This window comes from Diabrotica virgifera, chromosome 9 (genome assembly GCF_917563875.1).
Source record: "Diabrotica virgifera virgifera chromosome 9, PGI_DIABVI_V3a".
In the NCBI taxonomy this organism is placed as follows: domain Eukaryota; kingdom Metazoa; phylum Arthropoda; class Insecta; order Coleoptera; family Chrysomelidae; genus Diabrotica; species Diabrotica virgifera.
In genome coordinates, this window is record NC_065451.1 from 194,373,098 (window position 1) to 194,391,546 (window position 18,449).

General features: G+C 36.6%; 1 protein-coding gene across 2 annotated transcripts in view; it reads right to left on the bottom strand.

Annotated features, from left to right (window-relative positions):
• The window catches only part of LOC114335224 (FK506-binding protein 2), a 339,535-nt gene that overhangs the window by 10,632 nt on the left and 310,454 nt on the right, over window positions 1-18,449 (bottom strand). Inside the window, exon 2 of one of the 2 annotated variants that reach the window (XM_028285422.2) lies at window positions 3,814-4,093. In XM_028285422.2, the coding sequence (XP_028141223.1) occupies window positions 3,814-4,093 (280 nt within the window). Of the gene's footprint in view, window positions 1-3,801; window positions 4,094-18,449 lie in introns of both variants that reach the window. The other variant, XM_028285421.2, reaches the window with a different exon arrangement.

Here is an 18,449-nt window from a genome sequence, read left to right on the forward strand (position 1 = left end):
AATATTCACAAAGCAACGAAGTAATTAGATTATTTTTTTAAGATTTTGCTTATCATTTTGACGTTATATTGACTGCGAATATTAGTTTCCTTCTTTCCTACTTCCGATACTTTCACAATTATCGTGTAGATGTCGCTGACACTAATAGATTGATTATAAAATGTTCAAAAACCAAATTTCAGTACTTAAAACGTAAGTTTATTTAAGGTAAAAATATATGCCACAGCAATTTCCAACCGAACTTTACCGATTTGTCACTACTGGCGCTCACGAACTTTTAAATATCCCCTCTACTTACGAGCTTACAGCGGATAAAAAATAATATACAGTGATGAGCGCGCTAAAAACCGGCAAAATAACGCGAAACTTGTGGAGGTGGGAGATTTAGCGAGAAAAACCTATAAACTTACATTATATTTATTGTTTCCCACCTTTAGACGTATGAGAGGAGTATGTCAACTAAAACCACTGTCACAGTGGCAGTCGCCAAACTCGTCAGATCCGTCTAAAGGTAATGTAAATTTATAGGTTTTTATTGCTAAATCTCCCACCTCCACTAGTTTCATTTCTTTTTATCTCACAACTGAATGTGTTTTTTTTTGCGCTATTTTGTCGGTTATTAGCGCGCTCATCACTGTATAATAACAAAAGCCATGCTAAAAAGCTGGAATGGAGAATACACTAGTGACAGCAGATGTGATTTATCTGTCTATTTACATGCAGAATTGTGCGTTTTAGTGCATTATTTCTAGATTTTGTAATGGAAATATTAGGTATCACATTTTATATAAACACTAATGTTGTTTCATCGAACAAGGTTAAAATACTTTAAAAGTTTATTGGTAGAGTAATAAAATAATTAAAAAATACGTTCCACAATTAAAACTTCCCCTGTTCCAGTCTTCCTATACATCAAAGTTTGTCCGACTAGACATCGTTAAGCTATTAAGAAATTTTCAGCTTGCTATTAATAAACTTTTTTGGTACTCGGGGTCCAGGCCTATAAATGTTTAAAAGCTTTTATCTACAAATAAAATCTTCACTTATGATTGCAGTACTAAGAAGACGTTAAAGTAACGGTAGGCATGAAAATCTAGGCTGTGACAATTGTAACCTCGATTGTTTAATACCAGAGATGGTTTTAAATTAGCAGAATCTATTTTTTTTGCAATTCATCACGCGATGCCGATTTTTATCTCATTTTTTATTCTTAAGAAAAAACCTAAAAACATTTTTCGTGAATCATTTTCGTAATGAGCTTTACTGTAAAGTTGGTTGTAGAATATGTAGTTGCACTTTAAAATAAAAATTGTTCTGAAATTGAACAGTATATTTGGTTGGAACCACAAGAAAAATTTAACATTAGAAAAAAGAGTATGCTTCATAAAAAGTTTCGCATAGCCTCAGCCCGGGTCAGTGGTGAATTTTAAGTTTCCAAAGCTCCCAAAGTTCCCTTAATTTATATATTTTTATGCTTCAACAACCTTTTTAACACCATTCCACCGGTGCCCCCCCCCCCCACCACAGACGCCACAGGGACACTGGCCAAACGTTCAGAATTTTGCGTTATTTTTTGTTAATTCCGAAGGCCGAAGGCACACATATTAACAGCGTTTCAGTTTCTTCAGGTGCTCTCTCTTCATCGGAATTGGCCACCATCAACTAGAATTCGCCTGTATCTTGTGCTAATTGTATACTTGTGCTGGCCTCCCAGGTATTGAGCCATCGGCTCAAGTTTCGCAGCCAAGATGCCTCATGTTCCTTTGATCTTGTCTTCAACGGTAAATCATTGAAACAGTTCTTTCCAGATATTGAACATAAAACATGTTCTCCGATGATTCTTTTTGCGTGCACCCTTTCACTTTTTGTGGTGGTTGTGTGAATTATTTGGTGGTAAAGACAGATAAAGATACAGTTTTCGTGAATACACGGTGTCAGTTAAATTTTAAATTTCTTGTAGTTGATTGAGGAGCCTGTTTTGATTGCTCAATATGCCTAGAATAAGTGGAATTCACCGGGTGTCCCAGTGACTTTGAGAGGAGTCGAATTGTCGGGTTGCATGTATCTGGTCTATCGATAAGGGAAGTATCTAACAGATCAATAGTTTCTAACGGACCAACTACGCAGTATACTGTAGTGTGAAGAAGCGTGGACTCAGGAAGGCCGAGGACACTAAAGGAGGTGTTCTGAACATCACAAAGAGATCACATCATAACGACAAGATCGCCAATTAATACAGATTCAGTACGTACTCGATTCATTGGAAATCAGTGGTTTCACCCTTTACAGTCAGATGATCTCATTTGGGATCATGGCAATATTCCTTAGATTTATTTGACAGTTGTCATTGACTTATTTGACACTGTATTTGAGATTTATTTAGCGCTGTATTGATTAATTTGACGCTGCATTAATTTATTTGACAGTTCTATCAGTAAGCGCTAGTCAGAAATTAATGTGAAACTTCGAAACTCAAAAATAATTTGGACTGTAAAGGGTTAGAGAGTATTTAGGGATAGTTCAGGATATAAGAGTTTGGCCTTTTTCCTTATCGCTCACATTGGGTACTACCTCTCAAAGCTGAGCATGGTCATAACCTTTTGCTCTGGAAGAAAGAAATATATGGGACTAGGAATAGTATCAGGTGGTCTTTATTAACAAATCCCGCTTCTGTCTTGTGATGCACGATGGATCGGGCAAGAGTGAGACGGTGACGTGATCAAAGACGTGATCCATAATTTGACAGAGATCGGTACCTTCACTACACCGTGGGAATTATGGTTCGGGATGCTATTGCTTATGGTAGTAGATGACCGCTAATTTTCATCCGAGGCAATATGACAGCCCGTTGCCGCATATTCAGGAGCCTCATCTTATTCCATACCTAAACACTATCCAAAACTCAATTTTTCAGCTAGACAATGCCTCGCCGTATGTGAGACAAAAACATATATACTTTGGTGAGACAAAAACATTAACAAAAGCAATAAAAAGCGAATTGGTCTAACCATAATTGATCCAGTTCTTACAAATGGCTGCGAAGTTTGGACAATGAAAGAAAGAGGCAAAAACAACTTAAAACAGTCGAAATTGACTACATACGACGATCTATCAGAACTTATAGAAGACTCTGATTCGCAACGAAGAAATCACAAACATAATGTAACACCAGAAAAAATTGTTGAGCGTATCGAGAAAAAAGTCTTTGAGAAAAGGAGATAGTTTGGTCATTTACTTAGGACCGAGGAATCAAAGTGGCCGAAAAGAGTTTTCTCCTGACAATCCCCCGGAAGAAATAAATAAAGTCTACTCCGTAAGTCATGCAACAAGAGAATAAATCGTGCTAATAGGGATCATGCTTTACAAGAAAAGATTTAGAAGGAGACTTGGAACAGAGCCAGAGTGACCTAACTGTTTTTAACATTACTTTATATAATCAAAGAAAATGATCAGAAGCTGTCAATGTCCGATTGTTTTAGTAATTGTATGTTGACCAATGATTCTTGGTCAACATAAAACTACAAAAACAATCGGACATTGATAGTTTTTGATCATTTTCTTTGATTATGTAAAGTAATGTAAAAATCAGTAAGGCCACTCTGGCTCTCATGGCCTCAATTATTTTGCAATGTGTAAGTATATTGTAAATAATTAATCCGTAATATTCCGACATGCCCTATGCTATTTGTGTTTCTCGGCAAGTTTAACAATTAAAAAATGTCTACCAATAAACTTAAAAGTATTTCATAAACTAGAGCATCACGAATAACTGGACAATACAAAGCAATGCAAAATATTTACAAAATCTCTTACTTCCTCACGACTTAGCTGATTGTCTTTGTTGCTGTCGATTTCTTTGAAGACATTAGCCGTTGCAGGTTTGGCATCACTAATGTTGATTAATTCTACTTCGAAGATGAGTGTGGCTTTTCCGGGAATAACATTACCGGCCCCTTTGTCGCCATATCCGAGGTGTGGTGGAATGGTCAGTTTACGTTTCTCTCCTACGCACATGTCTACTAGACCTTGGTCCCATCCTTTGATGACTTGGCCGACGCCGAGTTGGAAGGAGAAGGCCTGGTCTCTGTCCAAACTGAAACAAAAAAATATAAATTAGTCTTCTACCAACTCTCGCAAAGCTTTTTGAAAAGCTCCTTATGCTTAGAATCGAACCTATTATCTTAAAAATACCAAACTACCAATTTGGGTTTAGACAAAAATATTGTAGCGTGATTAGTGTAATTACTTCTAATTACAATAAAACTAGCGGTTCGTAATTTATATACGACTTTATTTATATAAGTTACAGACGAATTTATCTTATACACTAAACTTATTCACAAAATATGCCCGTATTTATACCCAGTTGTTATTCTGGAACAATCGACTCCCATCTCGAGCTATCGGCTTGTTCCGCCTACGTGACGTACCTTCCAGAATTCTCCGGCGAGGCCTAGCACATCCGATTACGTCATTCTCGAGGTGTTTACTGTTATACGGGGATCGGCCAAGATTTCTCTTCCGCTACACTGCTCCCCTCTTAAGATCTGAGCGTCTCGATCAGCAACTCTAAATGAAGGCCCAGGATGGCGGAATCTACACGACTCTCCAGCTCTGCATACACCCTTCAAGAAGAAATAACAGTCTACTGTCTTTGAAGGGTACGACATCTTCGGGTTCATGCAACACACAGTGATTTGTACACCAGTTCCTCTGAAGACCACTTCAAGCATGCTTCTCACAATCTTCCAATCCAGATTTTCTACTGCATGGCCTATTTTTGGTAAAGCCAAATTTTTGATGTCATAATTACACACGATTTTCTTCAAATTAGTTAGAACACGCCATATGTTCTCGTAGCTTGGCGTGTCCGTATAAGACTTTCTGGTCACCATATACAGCAAAGATCGAGGACCATCTTCCAATCGCAGTACTCTTCCAATTTTAGGCTGCTGATTTCTTAACTCGTCCAGGCGGCCGAACTTTCTATTGAATACGGACGATATTCCTTTAGTCATCTCGAGGTCTTGGGCAAAACAGTGGGCCAGAGAGACGTTTTCTGGAACACCAAACAGATCTTGCTGAACTTCTGTGGTCACGCCGAATCTAGCACTCTTTCTCGCTGCGTAATTTGACATAAATTGATTAAAACTTGGCTGTGCGACATCTTTCATCTCCTGTTGGAGGACTCGTGCTTCTTCTGTTTCATTTGAGCCAGCATATGGTGCAAGACGATTTATGTGAATAACTTTTGGTTTACCGTTTGGCAACTTCTTAATTCTATATATTACGTCATTTATTTTCTTCTTAACTTCATATGGACCTTCCCATTGTCTTTGCAGTTTAGGACATAAGCCTCGACGACGTTGCGGATTATAAAGCCAGACAAGATCACCTACTTCGAAGCTTTCATTCTTGCATCGAGAATCATATTGATCTTTCATTCTATCACTGGCTATCTGGATGTGTTGTCGGGCAAGTTCATGAATGTTGTTCATTCGTAATTTCAGGCGGTCAACGTAGTCTTCGCCTGCAACATGTTCCTCGGAAGGTCCGCAGCCAAACTCTAGGTCGCAGGGCAACCGAACTTCACGACCCAACATCAGGCAGGTTGGTGTTTGACCTGTAGTTTCATTTACGGCCGAGCGGTAGGCCATCAGGAATAAATGAATGTGTTGGTCCCAATCTCGCTGATGTTCAGATACAACTTTGGACAAGTGTTTTCCCATCGTTCGGTTCATCCTCTCGACCATCCCATCTGATTGAGGATGCAGGGGTGTTGTTCTGGTCTTATTGGCACCAATCAATTTACAAACGTTTTGGAAAAGAGCTGACTCAAAGTTTCGCCCTTGGTCGGAGTGGATCTCCAAGGGAACACCAAATCGGCTAAAGAATTCTTTAACAAGTACCTCTGCAACGGTAGCAGCTTCTTGATTTGGTAATGCATAGGCCTCAGTCCATTTTGTAAAATAATCCATGGCTACCAGGATGTATTTATTTCCAGCATCGGTTTCTGGAAATGGACCTGCAATGTCGATTGCTACTCTTTCCATAGGACTGCCAACATTGTACTGTCTCATGGGTGCTCTCTTTTTACCAACTGGACCATTACCGGATGCACACAGTTCACATTTCTGGCACCATCTTCTTACATCATCTTTACAGTTCACCCAATAGAACCGTTCTCGAACCTTTTGCAGAGTCTTCGTAATACCAAAGTGTCCACCTGATGTACCGTCATGCAACTGACGCAATACTTCTGACACTTTACTTTTAGGTACAATCAACTGAAGCTTAGATTCTGTACCATCATCGTTCTCAAAGGTTCTGTACAGAAGATCATCTTTTAGTATCAGGCAATTCCATTGGCTCCAGTAGGCCTTGACTTCCGGACTACATGCACTAATGTTTTGCCAACTAGGTCTCTCACCTCGACGCATCCAATCCAATACTCTTTTTATACATGGATCGTCTTCTTGGGCTTCTTGTAACTGTTGTGGCTGCCATTGCTCATTAACGACGGTAGTTCGTCTCACAGGGCAAAGCTGTTCATCTAGTTTAAGCCGGTGATTACAACTTTCACTGCATGGCCGTATCGAGGAAGCATCTGTATTTGAACCAACTCTTCCAGCCCTCTTCATGCGTCTCTTCGGCATCGTGTCACGAATCACCCTCCGTACCATTTCCACCAAACGTTCATCTTTTCTCTTATCGCCTTTTTCCACGGTTATTACTCGATTGTTTCGTGAAGCTTGGCTAGCTGCTTCGTGTTCCAAGGCAATAGCAAGTGCTTCATCTAAAACTTTCGGTCTTGCTAGTCGTAAAGCTTTCTGTAGTTCATTATCTTTCAGCCCATTGACGAAGGTATCTACTGCAATTTCTTCTAAAACGCTGTCTGGCACCTCCGGATAAGCCAACCGCACCACACGAGCCACATCTGCTTCAAATTCTTGCAGATTCTCACTTGCTCGTTGACTTCTACTTCGCAGTTGTGCTTTGTATACTTGTTGTAGATGGGCATCTCCATAGCGTTTTTCTAGACGAGTGAACAAGGTCTGGTAACAATTTTCTTGACCCTTGGGAATTGACCTTAATATATCTGCAGCATCACCTCGTAAAGCAGCAGTCAAGGAAACAGCCTTTTCTTGTTCGGTCCAATGATTGGCGGTCGCAATAGCTTCAAACTGTCTAAGATATATGGACCAAGAGGACTTTCCATCAAATGGTGGTAATTTGAATCTCATATTATGCGACGTTTCGTCTCTCGGTAGTTCATCTTTCACTAAAGGATCTAACGTTGCTGCATTAACTGATGGTTGTACTTTTGTATCGGTTATCCTGCTCTCTAGCTGTTTGATCTTTTCTTCTACGGTCTCTACACTTTTCTGCATCTTATCGAATGTTCTAGAAACTTCTTCAAATTTCTCATTGTTCTGTTTACAAACTTCTTCTAGTTTTTCGTTGTTTTGCCTACAGACCTCTTTAATTATTTGAGAAGTCTCATCGAATCTTTTAGCAACATTTTCGAATTTATCGTCGCTTTTTCTACAAGTTTCATCGATCGTTTCAGAAACAGTTTTTAATTTCGATAAGATTACTTGTTCTGCTGACTGGAAGTGGAACGTCTTTGGGTCTTCTCCGTTCTTCGTGAGGACATCCTCGAGTCGTGCTTGTAGGACTATCTTGAGCCCACTGCTGTCCAGATCCCGTTCCTCGAGCTGTTCACGGAGCTGTTTTACTGTAAGTTCTTGTAGCAACATCTTTGGTCGGCACACACGTACTTTCCAAAATGTCTTTTAACAGTCTTTCCGAATACCGAACAATCAACGCACTTTAACTATTCCCGACGAATAAAGTCCAAAAGTATTTTAAAGTCTTTCCGAATACCGAACAATTAACGCACTCCGGTTATTCCCGACGAATAAAGTTCAAAAGTCTTTTAAAGTCTCTCTGTAATTCACTTATTTATATCGCACTAAGTTAACCGAACACCGACACCAACTGTAGCGTGATTAGTGTAATTACTTCTAATTACAATAAAACTAGCGGTTCGTAATTTATATACGACTTTATTTATATAAGTTACAGACGAATTTATCTTATACACTAAACTTATTCACAAAATATGCCCGTATTTATACCCAGTTGTTATTCTGGAACAATCGACTCCCATCTCGAGCTATCGGCTTGTTCCGCCTACGTGACGTACCTTCCAGAATTCTCCGGCGAGGCCTAGCACATCCGATTACGTCATTCTCGAGGTGTTTACTGTTATACGGGGATCGGCCAAGATTTCTCTTCCGCTACAATATGGTACCATCCAGCAAATACAGAGTGAGTTTTTAGTGGGGGATCGGTCGATAACTTCATTATGGTATAAAATATCGAGAAAGTTATTAAAAAAAATGTAGGCAATGATATTCTCCACGCTTGGAAAATATGTCCATTTCTACAGGGTGATCAGTAACTGCGTGGTATATCACACATATAATTTTTTAAATGGGACACCCTATATATTTTTTCATATTTATATTCCCCTCATAATTCTTGTTCATATAATATATGGTTTTGCATCACTATACAGAGTATTTAACAAGTTATGACCATTTTTATTTCGAAATCACTATGAGATTAACACCCTGTATATAAAGAAGTAATTCGTAGACAATAATTTGTTTTATGTAATAATATAAACAATATACTGTAGTTTTTAAATTAAGTCCAATTCACATCATTGACGAATATTTGGATACAGGGTGAAGTACAAAACCAAATTACGATTTTCTCTATTTTTTTAAATATATCACCCTATATTTTATTTTTCAACATTATTGTATTTAATATACTCTTTCATTTTTATATAGCATTCCCTATATCTAAACTGATTACTTTCCGAGACATTTTTAGTTTTCTTCAAATTTCGGGAATACATTCAACTTTTCTAGTAGAAATAAGTTAGTATTGAGTGATAATTAAACAAAATTATTTTTATTAGATAAATAACTAACACAAAATATAAACCATAGCAATGTGCAGTGAATATACCAATAAATGTGATATTAAGAAATTATCATATTTCCCTAATATACAAGAATCGTAAAATTCCTACAAAAAAAACTTTGTATCGTATATAATAATATAACAAGATTATTTTTATTCAATAAATAACTTACATGAAACATAAATCAAAACAATATACAACTGATGTAAGAGTTTTTAGATTGGCCAAGAATTTTTTAGTAGTACATTCATTTTTATAAGCACTTTTAAACTACAAAACAAAATTACGATTTTCTCAATTTTTTTTAATAGATCACCCTATTTTTTTTTGAAATATTGTATTATATAATACTCTTTCATTTTTATATAGCATCTCCTATACCTAAACTTATTAGTTTCTGAGATATTTTTAGTTTTCTTCATTTGCCATGAATACATTTAATTCTTATAAATATAAATAACTTAACAAATACGTATTATGTAATAATATAACAAATATTTTCATTCAATAAATAACTAACAAAAAATAATAAACCATAACAAAATTTAATGAATGTACCAATTAATGTGATGTTAAGGATATACCTAAAAATAAAGTAAATGTTGAAAATCACCACTTTCAACGTCTATGCAATTTTGTAACCGATATTCAAATGACCGAGCCACATTTCTAACATTTTTGTAAGTCAATATTATTAAAAGCTTCTTTTATTCTATTTCTCATATCATCAAGCGTTGTTGGATGCTTCTGGTATACAAGGTTTTTTATATAGCCCCACTTGAAAAAAATCAATTTTGGAAGAACTGGAGCACCGTCGTATAAAAACCTCAACCGTCAAAAAATGTGGACCAATCACATAATATCTAACAATATCACCTTAAACATTTATAGATCACCTAGTTTGAGTGTTAACAAAGTAGGGATTTCTTGATGCATATTAATGAAATTTAATATGAACATTATATAATTAATAACTGCGGGTCACAATCTTCAATTAGGAATGTGTTACTAAAAACTTCTTGGCTTAGAATGCTGTTGATATAATAATCTAAAAACTATTAAATTAGTTGTATATTGTTTTGATTTATATTTTGTGTGAGTTGTTTATTAAATAAAAATAATCTTGTAATTTTATTATACACAAGATACCTATATTTTTGTAGGAATTGTATCATTCTTGTATATTAGGGAAATCATAATATCACATTTATTGATACATTCATTGCATATTGCTATGGTTTATATTTTGTGTTAGTTATTTATTGAATAAAAATAATTTTGTTTAATTATCATTCAATACCAACTTATTTCTACTAGAAAAATTGAATGTATTCCCGAAAGTTGAAGAAAACTTAAAATATCTCCGAAAGTAATAAGTTTAGATATAGGGAATGCTATATAAAAATGAAAGAGTATAATAAATACAAGATTTTTGAAAAATAAAATATAGGGTGATCCATTTAAAAAAATAGAGAAAATCGAAATTTGGTTTTGTAGTTCATCCTGTATACAAAACTTCGTCAATGATTTCAATTGGACTTAATTTAAAAACTACAGTATATTGTTTATCTTACTACATAAAACAAATTATTGTCTATGAATTACTTCTTTATATAAAGGGTGTTAATTTCATAGGGATCTCGAAATAAAAATGGTCATAACTTGTTAAATACTCTGTATAGTAATGCAAAACCCTATATTATATGAACAAGAATTATGAGGGGAATATAAATATGAAAAAATATATAGGGTGTCCCATTTAAAAAATTATATGTTTGATATACCACGCTGTTATTGATCACCCTGTAGAAATGGACATATTTTCCAAGCGTGGAGAATATCATTGCCTACATTTTTTCTAAATAACTTTTTTCGATATTTTATACCGTAATGGAATTATCGACCGATCCCGCACTAAAAACTCACCCTGTATAGATGACTTACTAGGTGTCTCGCAGGAATCTGACAAGCTCTGTCTATCATGATGGTCTAATTTCCAAAATTAAGTCACAGCTATCTCATCCCATAGTCAACATTCTACAGTCATTAACTGATAGATCCTTCTTAAAAATGTATAAACATTGAAAATGTTTATACATTTTTAATTCACTTACTCTTTTGTAGGAGTATTAAGGAATCTTTATTGTTGGAACTTTTACCACGCTGAGCAGATGAGTTGTGAATTATTTAAAATTCTCTCATCTTAATTTCCTTGGGATCCTGTTTGATTTATAAATTTTGAAAATCTCACGAGGTGTAACCAAAGAAAGTATTCCACCTGTTGTCAATCTGGTGGTATGGGAACGATATTTATTGTTGTTTTCTGTGCTACTTCGATTGATAATTTACTTTGTTAGATCCTTCTTAGTTAATAAAGGCGAAGCTTGCACTTCCATATATCCGATCTCGGTAAGAGGGACTCAATGTAATGAAAGTGTACTCGGTCCACCAAATTTCTCGGTCCTATATTTACTTTATACAACTGACATCCCTACCACAAATAATACTACGAATTGTTTTCATTTTTTTTTATTTCATTGGTAATTCTGTACTACCCTGGTGCTTTTCCATTTTCATTTCTGCAATAGCTTCTTGCAGCTCAATTATGATTATAGGATCTACATTTTATAGGATCTTCTATTCCTTGGTTCAACGTGTTGTTTTCTTCGTGATAGCAGTGAGTTTGTCGTATCTTTTGGAAATATTCTCTTCATCTGTTCATTATTTCATTGTCTTCTGTGAGAATTTCTCATTGATTTTAAAATTCCATAGAACAGTTTTTTATCTCTTTACTTTGTTTATTTGTTTCCATCTTTTCTCCAAATTCTGTCCATTTGTCCCTTTTTGCTTTTGTAATAAATTATTTTACTAATCTCCTGTACTTTTTATATTCTTCATATTTTTCTAGTGTTTTGTTTTGAAAGTATATTTTCAAAGTAATTTTCTTTCTTTTAATTTGTTGTTTTATTTCTTCATTCCACCATGCAGTTTGCTTTCTTTTATAGCTCTTCTTACTTGTTCCACATATTTCTGCCGCTGTATTTAGTATAACCTCTTTGAAGTACATAGTTCCAAAACCGTTCTACACCCTATCCACACACACACACACACTCGTTCAACCCAACCTCTAGGAACATGTGTGTACCACTGCTAGTCAGCGGGACCCACATGTCCGAAGATCAAACCGGTCTCGCTCCCGAAGAATATCATTCCGGAGCGGTACCTATCTGACCCCCAGGTTTTTTTCCTCCACCCCTCCCCAACGTGTGACATACGAAGGGGAGGCTTTAAACTTTTACTTCGGGTGATTTGGGTAATGTAACACCCTCCGTCTTGTCATGGTTGTGGTTAGGCCACCTATCTGTAGGGGTAGCTGTTTAGCTTTTCTCCCTAATAGCCTATCCTGCACATGTTAAAAAATGTAATACAACAATAATCTCAACTGATTGTCTTTTTCCATATTTTTGAGTGATTTACTATCCAACAGTCGCATAATAATATTTTTCAGTGCAAATACGAATGGTAATTTAAAGAAAAGTATAAGCCTCGTTATTCTGAGGACGTTGTGTATGTTTTGCAATTTTCTTTCGACATGAATAAATATTCTTTCATGCATATTCTACAACATAAGCACCCCCATAAACCTACTTGACAATATAATAAAAAAATATAGGTAATGAATATGTTATGCGCCAGCCCACAATTCGGAAGATTTAGAATTTTTATAGTTTTTCCCGGAACAATAAACATGTAATTCTGGTTTCAAATTGCTAATTAAAGGATAATTGAATTTCTAATGCCTGATATCCTGATGTCGGTGTATGTAACAAGATTCTAATGGCAACTTACGGTAATTGGGTACATTGGGATTAGATTGAGGTTTTCACTGGAAAGCTTGTGCATATATAAGCTTCACGGACGTAAGTAGCCATACAACGTAATCTACATAATGTTATAACTTATAACATTGTGGGAGTCTAGAACGAACGTATCAATTGATAAAGATAAATTTATTATGATGATAGTTTATGATAAATTTTTAGAATTGGATTTAATATCGTACATCTACACCAACTCAAATTAGATATTAACATTGAACAAACATATAGTTGACTCAGTACTAGTTCTAGTTGACTAGTAGAGACCTCAGCCTAAATCTTAGAAAACGAGTACTAAAGTGTTATGTATTTTCTGTTCTTTTGCATGGTGTGGAGACATGGACTCTTAATAAACAATGTCTCAATAGATTGGAAGCATTTGAAATGTGAACATATCGAAGAATGCTGAAAATCTCCTGGACAGACAGAATAACCAATGAAGAAGTATTAAGAAGAATAGAGAACAGCGGGAAGATACTAGATTCCATCAAAATAAGAAAACTGCAATACTTGGGTCATATAACACGTGGAGACAGAAAGATTCAAGGAAGACGCAGTATAGGTAGAAGAAATCCTGGCTGAGGAATCTCAGAGAATGTTTGGTTGCAGCTCAAAACTCTTTCGGGCTGTAGTGTCAAAAGTTAGAATAGCAATGATGATTGCCAACCTTCGTCACGGAGATGGCACGTAAAGAAGAAGATAGTTGACTCGAGCTGGAAACTAAAACAACCTAAACATCCTAGGAAAGCGGACTGAGAATTCTCTGCAATAACCGGAAAACGTAAAGTGGGCCATCAATCACTTTGCTCCATTTAAATCTTCAGGGAAGGATGGATTATTTCCTGCGCTACTACAAAAAGGCTTAGATATTCTATTACCGATCCTTACAAAAATCTTTAGAGCTAGCATAGCACTCGGTTATATACCGAAAGCTTGGAAAACTGTAAAGGTAGTGTACATACAGAAAATAGGGCAAGACAATGCCCTCCGTAAAGCCTACATGCCGATCAGTTTTACATAATTTCTGTTAAAGACAATCGAAAAAATTCTTAATAGACATATTAAGAAGGGGATATTAGACATCATCTACTCAATGACAACCAGCATGCATATCAGGAAGTAAAATCACCAAAAACAGCACTGGACGAAGTACTGCAGAAAATCAATCCATTCATAATGGAGATATTGCATTAACTACCTTCCTAGCTATAGAAGACGTATTTAATAATGCACTACCAAATTCTCTTTATCATGCAGAATTATCAAAAGGGATATCCACTGCCCTAGGCAACTGGATCAAAGCAATTCTACACAATAGGCTGATTCTAACGGAGCTGCAAGGAGAGGAGATTTTAGCTAAAACAGCTTAAGGGTGCCCACAGGGGGAGTGCTATCTCCCCTCCCGTGGTTACTCTTGGTAGATGACTTGATTTGGCTCCTTGACGAACAAGGAGTGGAAGTGCAGGCCTATGCGAAAGAGGAAAATATTGTAATTTTCTCTGCAGCACACTCCAAAGAATATTAAATATCCGTACTAGGTGGTGCGACAGGGAAAAAACTCTCTGTCAATCCTAGAAAAACAGTAGTAGTCAGCTCCAAAAGGAGACGGTACCTAGATAATATATGTTCGTTCTGTATGGAGGTGAATGAGTTCAAATATCTATTCTGGATAAGCGGCTGACATGGAATGCCCATTTGGTAGGAATAACCAACAGAGCAAAACTTTTCCTTTGGACATGTCAAAAAATATGTAGAAAAGCATGAGGTATGAAACCCAAACCGATGTACTGGCTGTATATGACTAGTCAGACCTATGATTACCTATGGCGCACCAATATGGTGGTCTAAATACCAACAAAAGACCACCAAAGAGAAGATAAATAACCTTCAACGACAAGCATGCTTAACCATAACAGGAGCGATGTCGACTAGACCAACCACCTCTGAGGAAGCCATGTTTGACCTCACTCCATTACATATATGGATGGAGAAGGTGGCGAAGGTAGGAACACACATACGGCGGATAAAATGCCAAGAAGCAGGGCAAAGGGATAGTGGAATAAAATCTGGATAGATAATTAAAAATCACCCAGAGTTAGAAATGGTACCAGATGCAATGTAACCTAAATATAATTTCGAAAAGTTTTTTACCGTAATCTTTCCAGGCAGTGACGAATGAGAGCCGAATAAAACGAATGTCATACTGACAGATTATAGCTAGACTCGGAGCTGGGGTATATAACCAAGGCTCTTCTTCTTCTTAGCCTTCTATCGTCCACGTTTGGACATAGGCCTCTCCCAACTCCTTCCATCGGTCTCTATCCTGAGCAACATATTTCCAATTCGTTCCGGCTACTCTTTTAATATCATCAACCCATCTCATCTGTGGTCTTCCTTTCGGTCGTTTACTTTGGTAAGGTCTCCAATGTTGTATCGTGGCATTCCAACGTTGGTCTTTTTGTCTAACAGTGTGGCCTGCAAAGCTCCATTTAAGTTTGGCAACTTTTGTTGTTATGTCCTCGACTTTTGTTTTTGATCTTACCCAGTCGTTCCTCTTTTTATCTGACAAACGTATACCTAACATTGCTATTTCCATAGCTCTTTCTGTTGTGGCTAATTTATTCATATTTGCCTTGGTTAGGGTCCAGGTTTGACACCCATATATCATGATAGGAAGGATGCACTGGTTGAACACTTTGGTCCTCAAATATTGAGGTATTTTGCGGTTCTTAAGTATCCAACCAAGTTTTCCAAATCCTGCACATGCTAGTCTTGCTCTCCTCTTAATTTCCGCACTTTGGTTTTCTTTGCCAAGTTTCAGGATTTGGCCTAGGTAGATATATTCCTGGACTTTTCCTATCTCACTGCCATTTATAGTTATGCGTCTGGGGTCATCTGTGTTTGTCATTATTTTTGTTTTCTTCATGTTCATTTTTAGGCCGACGTATTGGGAGCTGCCTGCGAGTTCCTCTATCTTAATTTGCAGTTCCTCGAATGAGCTCGCTATAATCACAATGTCGTCAGCGAATCTGAGGTGATTTAGCTTCTTGCCATTAACGTTAATGCCATAGGTTGACCAATTTGTCGTTTTGAAGACGTCTTCTAGTGCTAGGTTGAAAAGCTTTGGCGATATTACGTCTCCTTGTCGCACGCCTCTCTTAATAGGGATGGGATTTGTATTTTCGTCTAGTTGTACTATCATAGTTGCATTTTCATATATATTATGTATTAGTTGTCTATATCTCGAATCTATTCTACAATTATTAATAGCTTGTTCTATGGCCCACATCTCGATACTATCAAACGCCTTTTCATAGTCTACGAAGGCAAGAAATACGGGTAGTTGGTATTCATTTGCCTTCTCTATCAATGTTCTCATTGTCAGCAGATGGTCTGATGTACTATATCCTTTGCGGAAGCCAGCCTGTTCCACTGGTTGGTAATTGTCCATTTTGTAGGTCAACCGGTTGTTCATAATTCTAATGAATAGTTTGTATACTTGACTGAGCAACGATATCGGTCTATAATTCTGTAGGTCACATTTGTCCCCTTTTTTTGTGTAAAAGTATTACTAGACTTTCGTTCCAGTCTTTAGGGATCTTGCTATTATGGAGGCATTTATTAAATAGCTCTGTTAGTGTAGGGATTGTTACTGTTTTGCTTGTTTTCAAGAGCTCGGCAATTATACCGTCCTGTCCTGGAGCTTTATTATTTTTTAGTTCTTTTAAAGCTCTTTCTATTTCGAATCCCTTTATATTTGGTAGTACTTCTGATCCCACGTTTTTTATTTTTCTTTTGACGTTCTCCTTTGTTGATTCATTAGGCTGGCTTTACGAGCTGTACAAGCTTTTGTAGAAGTCTTCGACTATTTTTGTTATTTTATATTTGTCCTTCTCTTCCTTACTATTGGCGTCTTTAATTTTAATGATTTTTTGAACACCCAGTGCGTGTCTTAGACATTTTAAGCCTCTGTTGTTTTCAATGACTCGCTCTATTAAGTTCTCGTTCCATTTTTGTAAGTCGCGTTTTAGTTCTTTTCTAATTGTTTTATTAAGTTCTATGTATTCTTGAGTATGGCGTTTGTTTTGCGTTAGTAGTTGTCGTCTTTCCGTCATTAGTTGTTTAGTTTCGTTGCTTATTTTGTCTTCTTTAGTACTTGTTTTCTTTGCGACCTGTAGTCCGGCTTCGAGAAGATTCTTATTGATGTTTTTGTTAATTTCATCTTGATTATGTGAAGGATCATATTTGAACTTATCCGCTAAGACCTCTCGGAATTGCTCTTCATTTGTTTTTACTTTAAAGGCATCTATTCGCGTTGTTTTTTTAAATATTCTTTTCCTCTCTTCTTTCATGTTAATATTTATTTTTGCTCTAACTATACGATGGTCACTACCCGTTGTTACGTTGTTTATTGTTGTTACGTCTTCGAATATTCTTTTGTTATTTGAGAGAAAATAGTCTATTTCATTTTTGGTGGTTCCGTTAGGTGCAACCCATGTCCACTTTCTGTTAGGTTTCTTTTTGTAGAAGGTATTCCATAACATAGATGTTTTCTTGTTCCAGAAATTCCATAAGTTTTTCTCCCCTTGTGTTTCTTGTGCCGAATCCAAAATTTCCAATCTTGCTTTCAGAGTCTTCAATCTTATAACCAAGGCTAAACCTTAGCAAAAGCCTAGGTAACCTCTCTACTATCTCCTAAGCGGAAATCTATGCTATAGAGATGTGCCTGAAGGAAATAATTATAAGATACTGCTCGGACAAATCTATAAAAACTATATCTGATAGCCAGGCGGCATTAAAGGCACTGAAATCGAATCGGGTTGACTCTAAATTAGTTTGAAACTGTCTTCAGAATCTGATTCAGATCGGAAAAAGTAACATTGTAAGTTTACTTCAGGTTTTTGGACATACTGGTATTGAAGGGAACGAAAAAGCGGACCTACCTGCCAGGGGAGGAACAAAAATGACATTCATAGTCCTACAACATGTCGTTGAAATAGCAAGTAGCACAGCAACAGAAAAACAAAGCGGACTGGCAGAAAGTGCGAATTGTCGACTTTGTCAGGCTGATGACGAGTCGGCGGAAAACGTTCTGGGAAACTGCCCAGGATTGGAGAGGATAAGCCTCAGTTCATTTAATCATTATAAACTCGAGCCCTACGACTTTGTGGAAATATGTCAACTAAGATCATAATAAACTGTTAAAAAGGCTGGGCTGGAGGGACAACTTTAACTTAGGGATGAGCCACAATAGACCTCTTAGGTGGAGTGTAAAGGTGATTAAGCACCCACTCATATTGAACCTGATCCAACCCCATCTAAACATAATTATATACAACTAGAAACAGGTTTCAATCTGAACTTTTTACATCCAAGCGTTATTTATGTCCTAATTAACATCGTCTGTTAGACTCCCCACTGCACAACTAAAAGGGAATAACTACTAGGTAGATCATACACACTTATAGGCCAGGAACCGAAGCTTTTCACCTCGCAATTTTGACAGAACGGATCGATTTGCTTGAAAATTTGAGAATAAGTAGTGGATAGTCCAAGGATCAAAATCTATA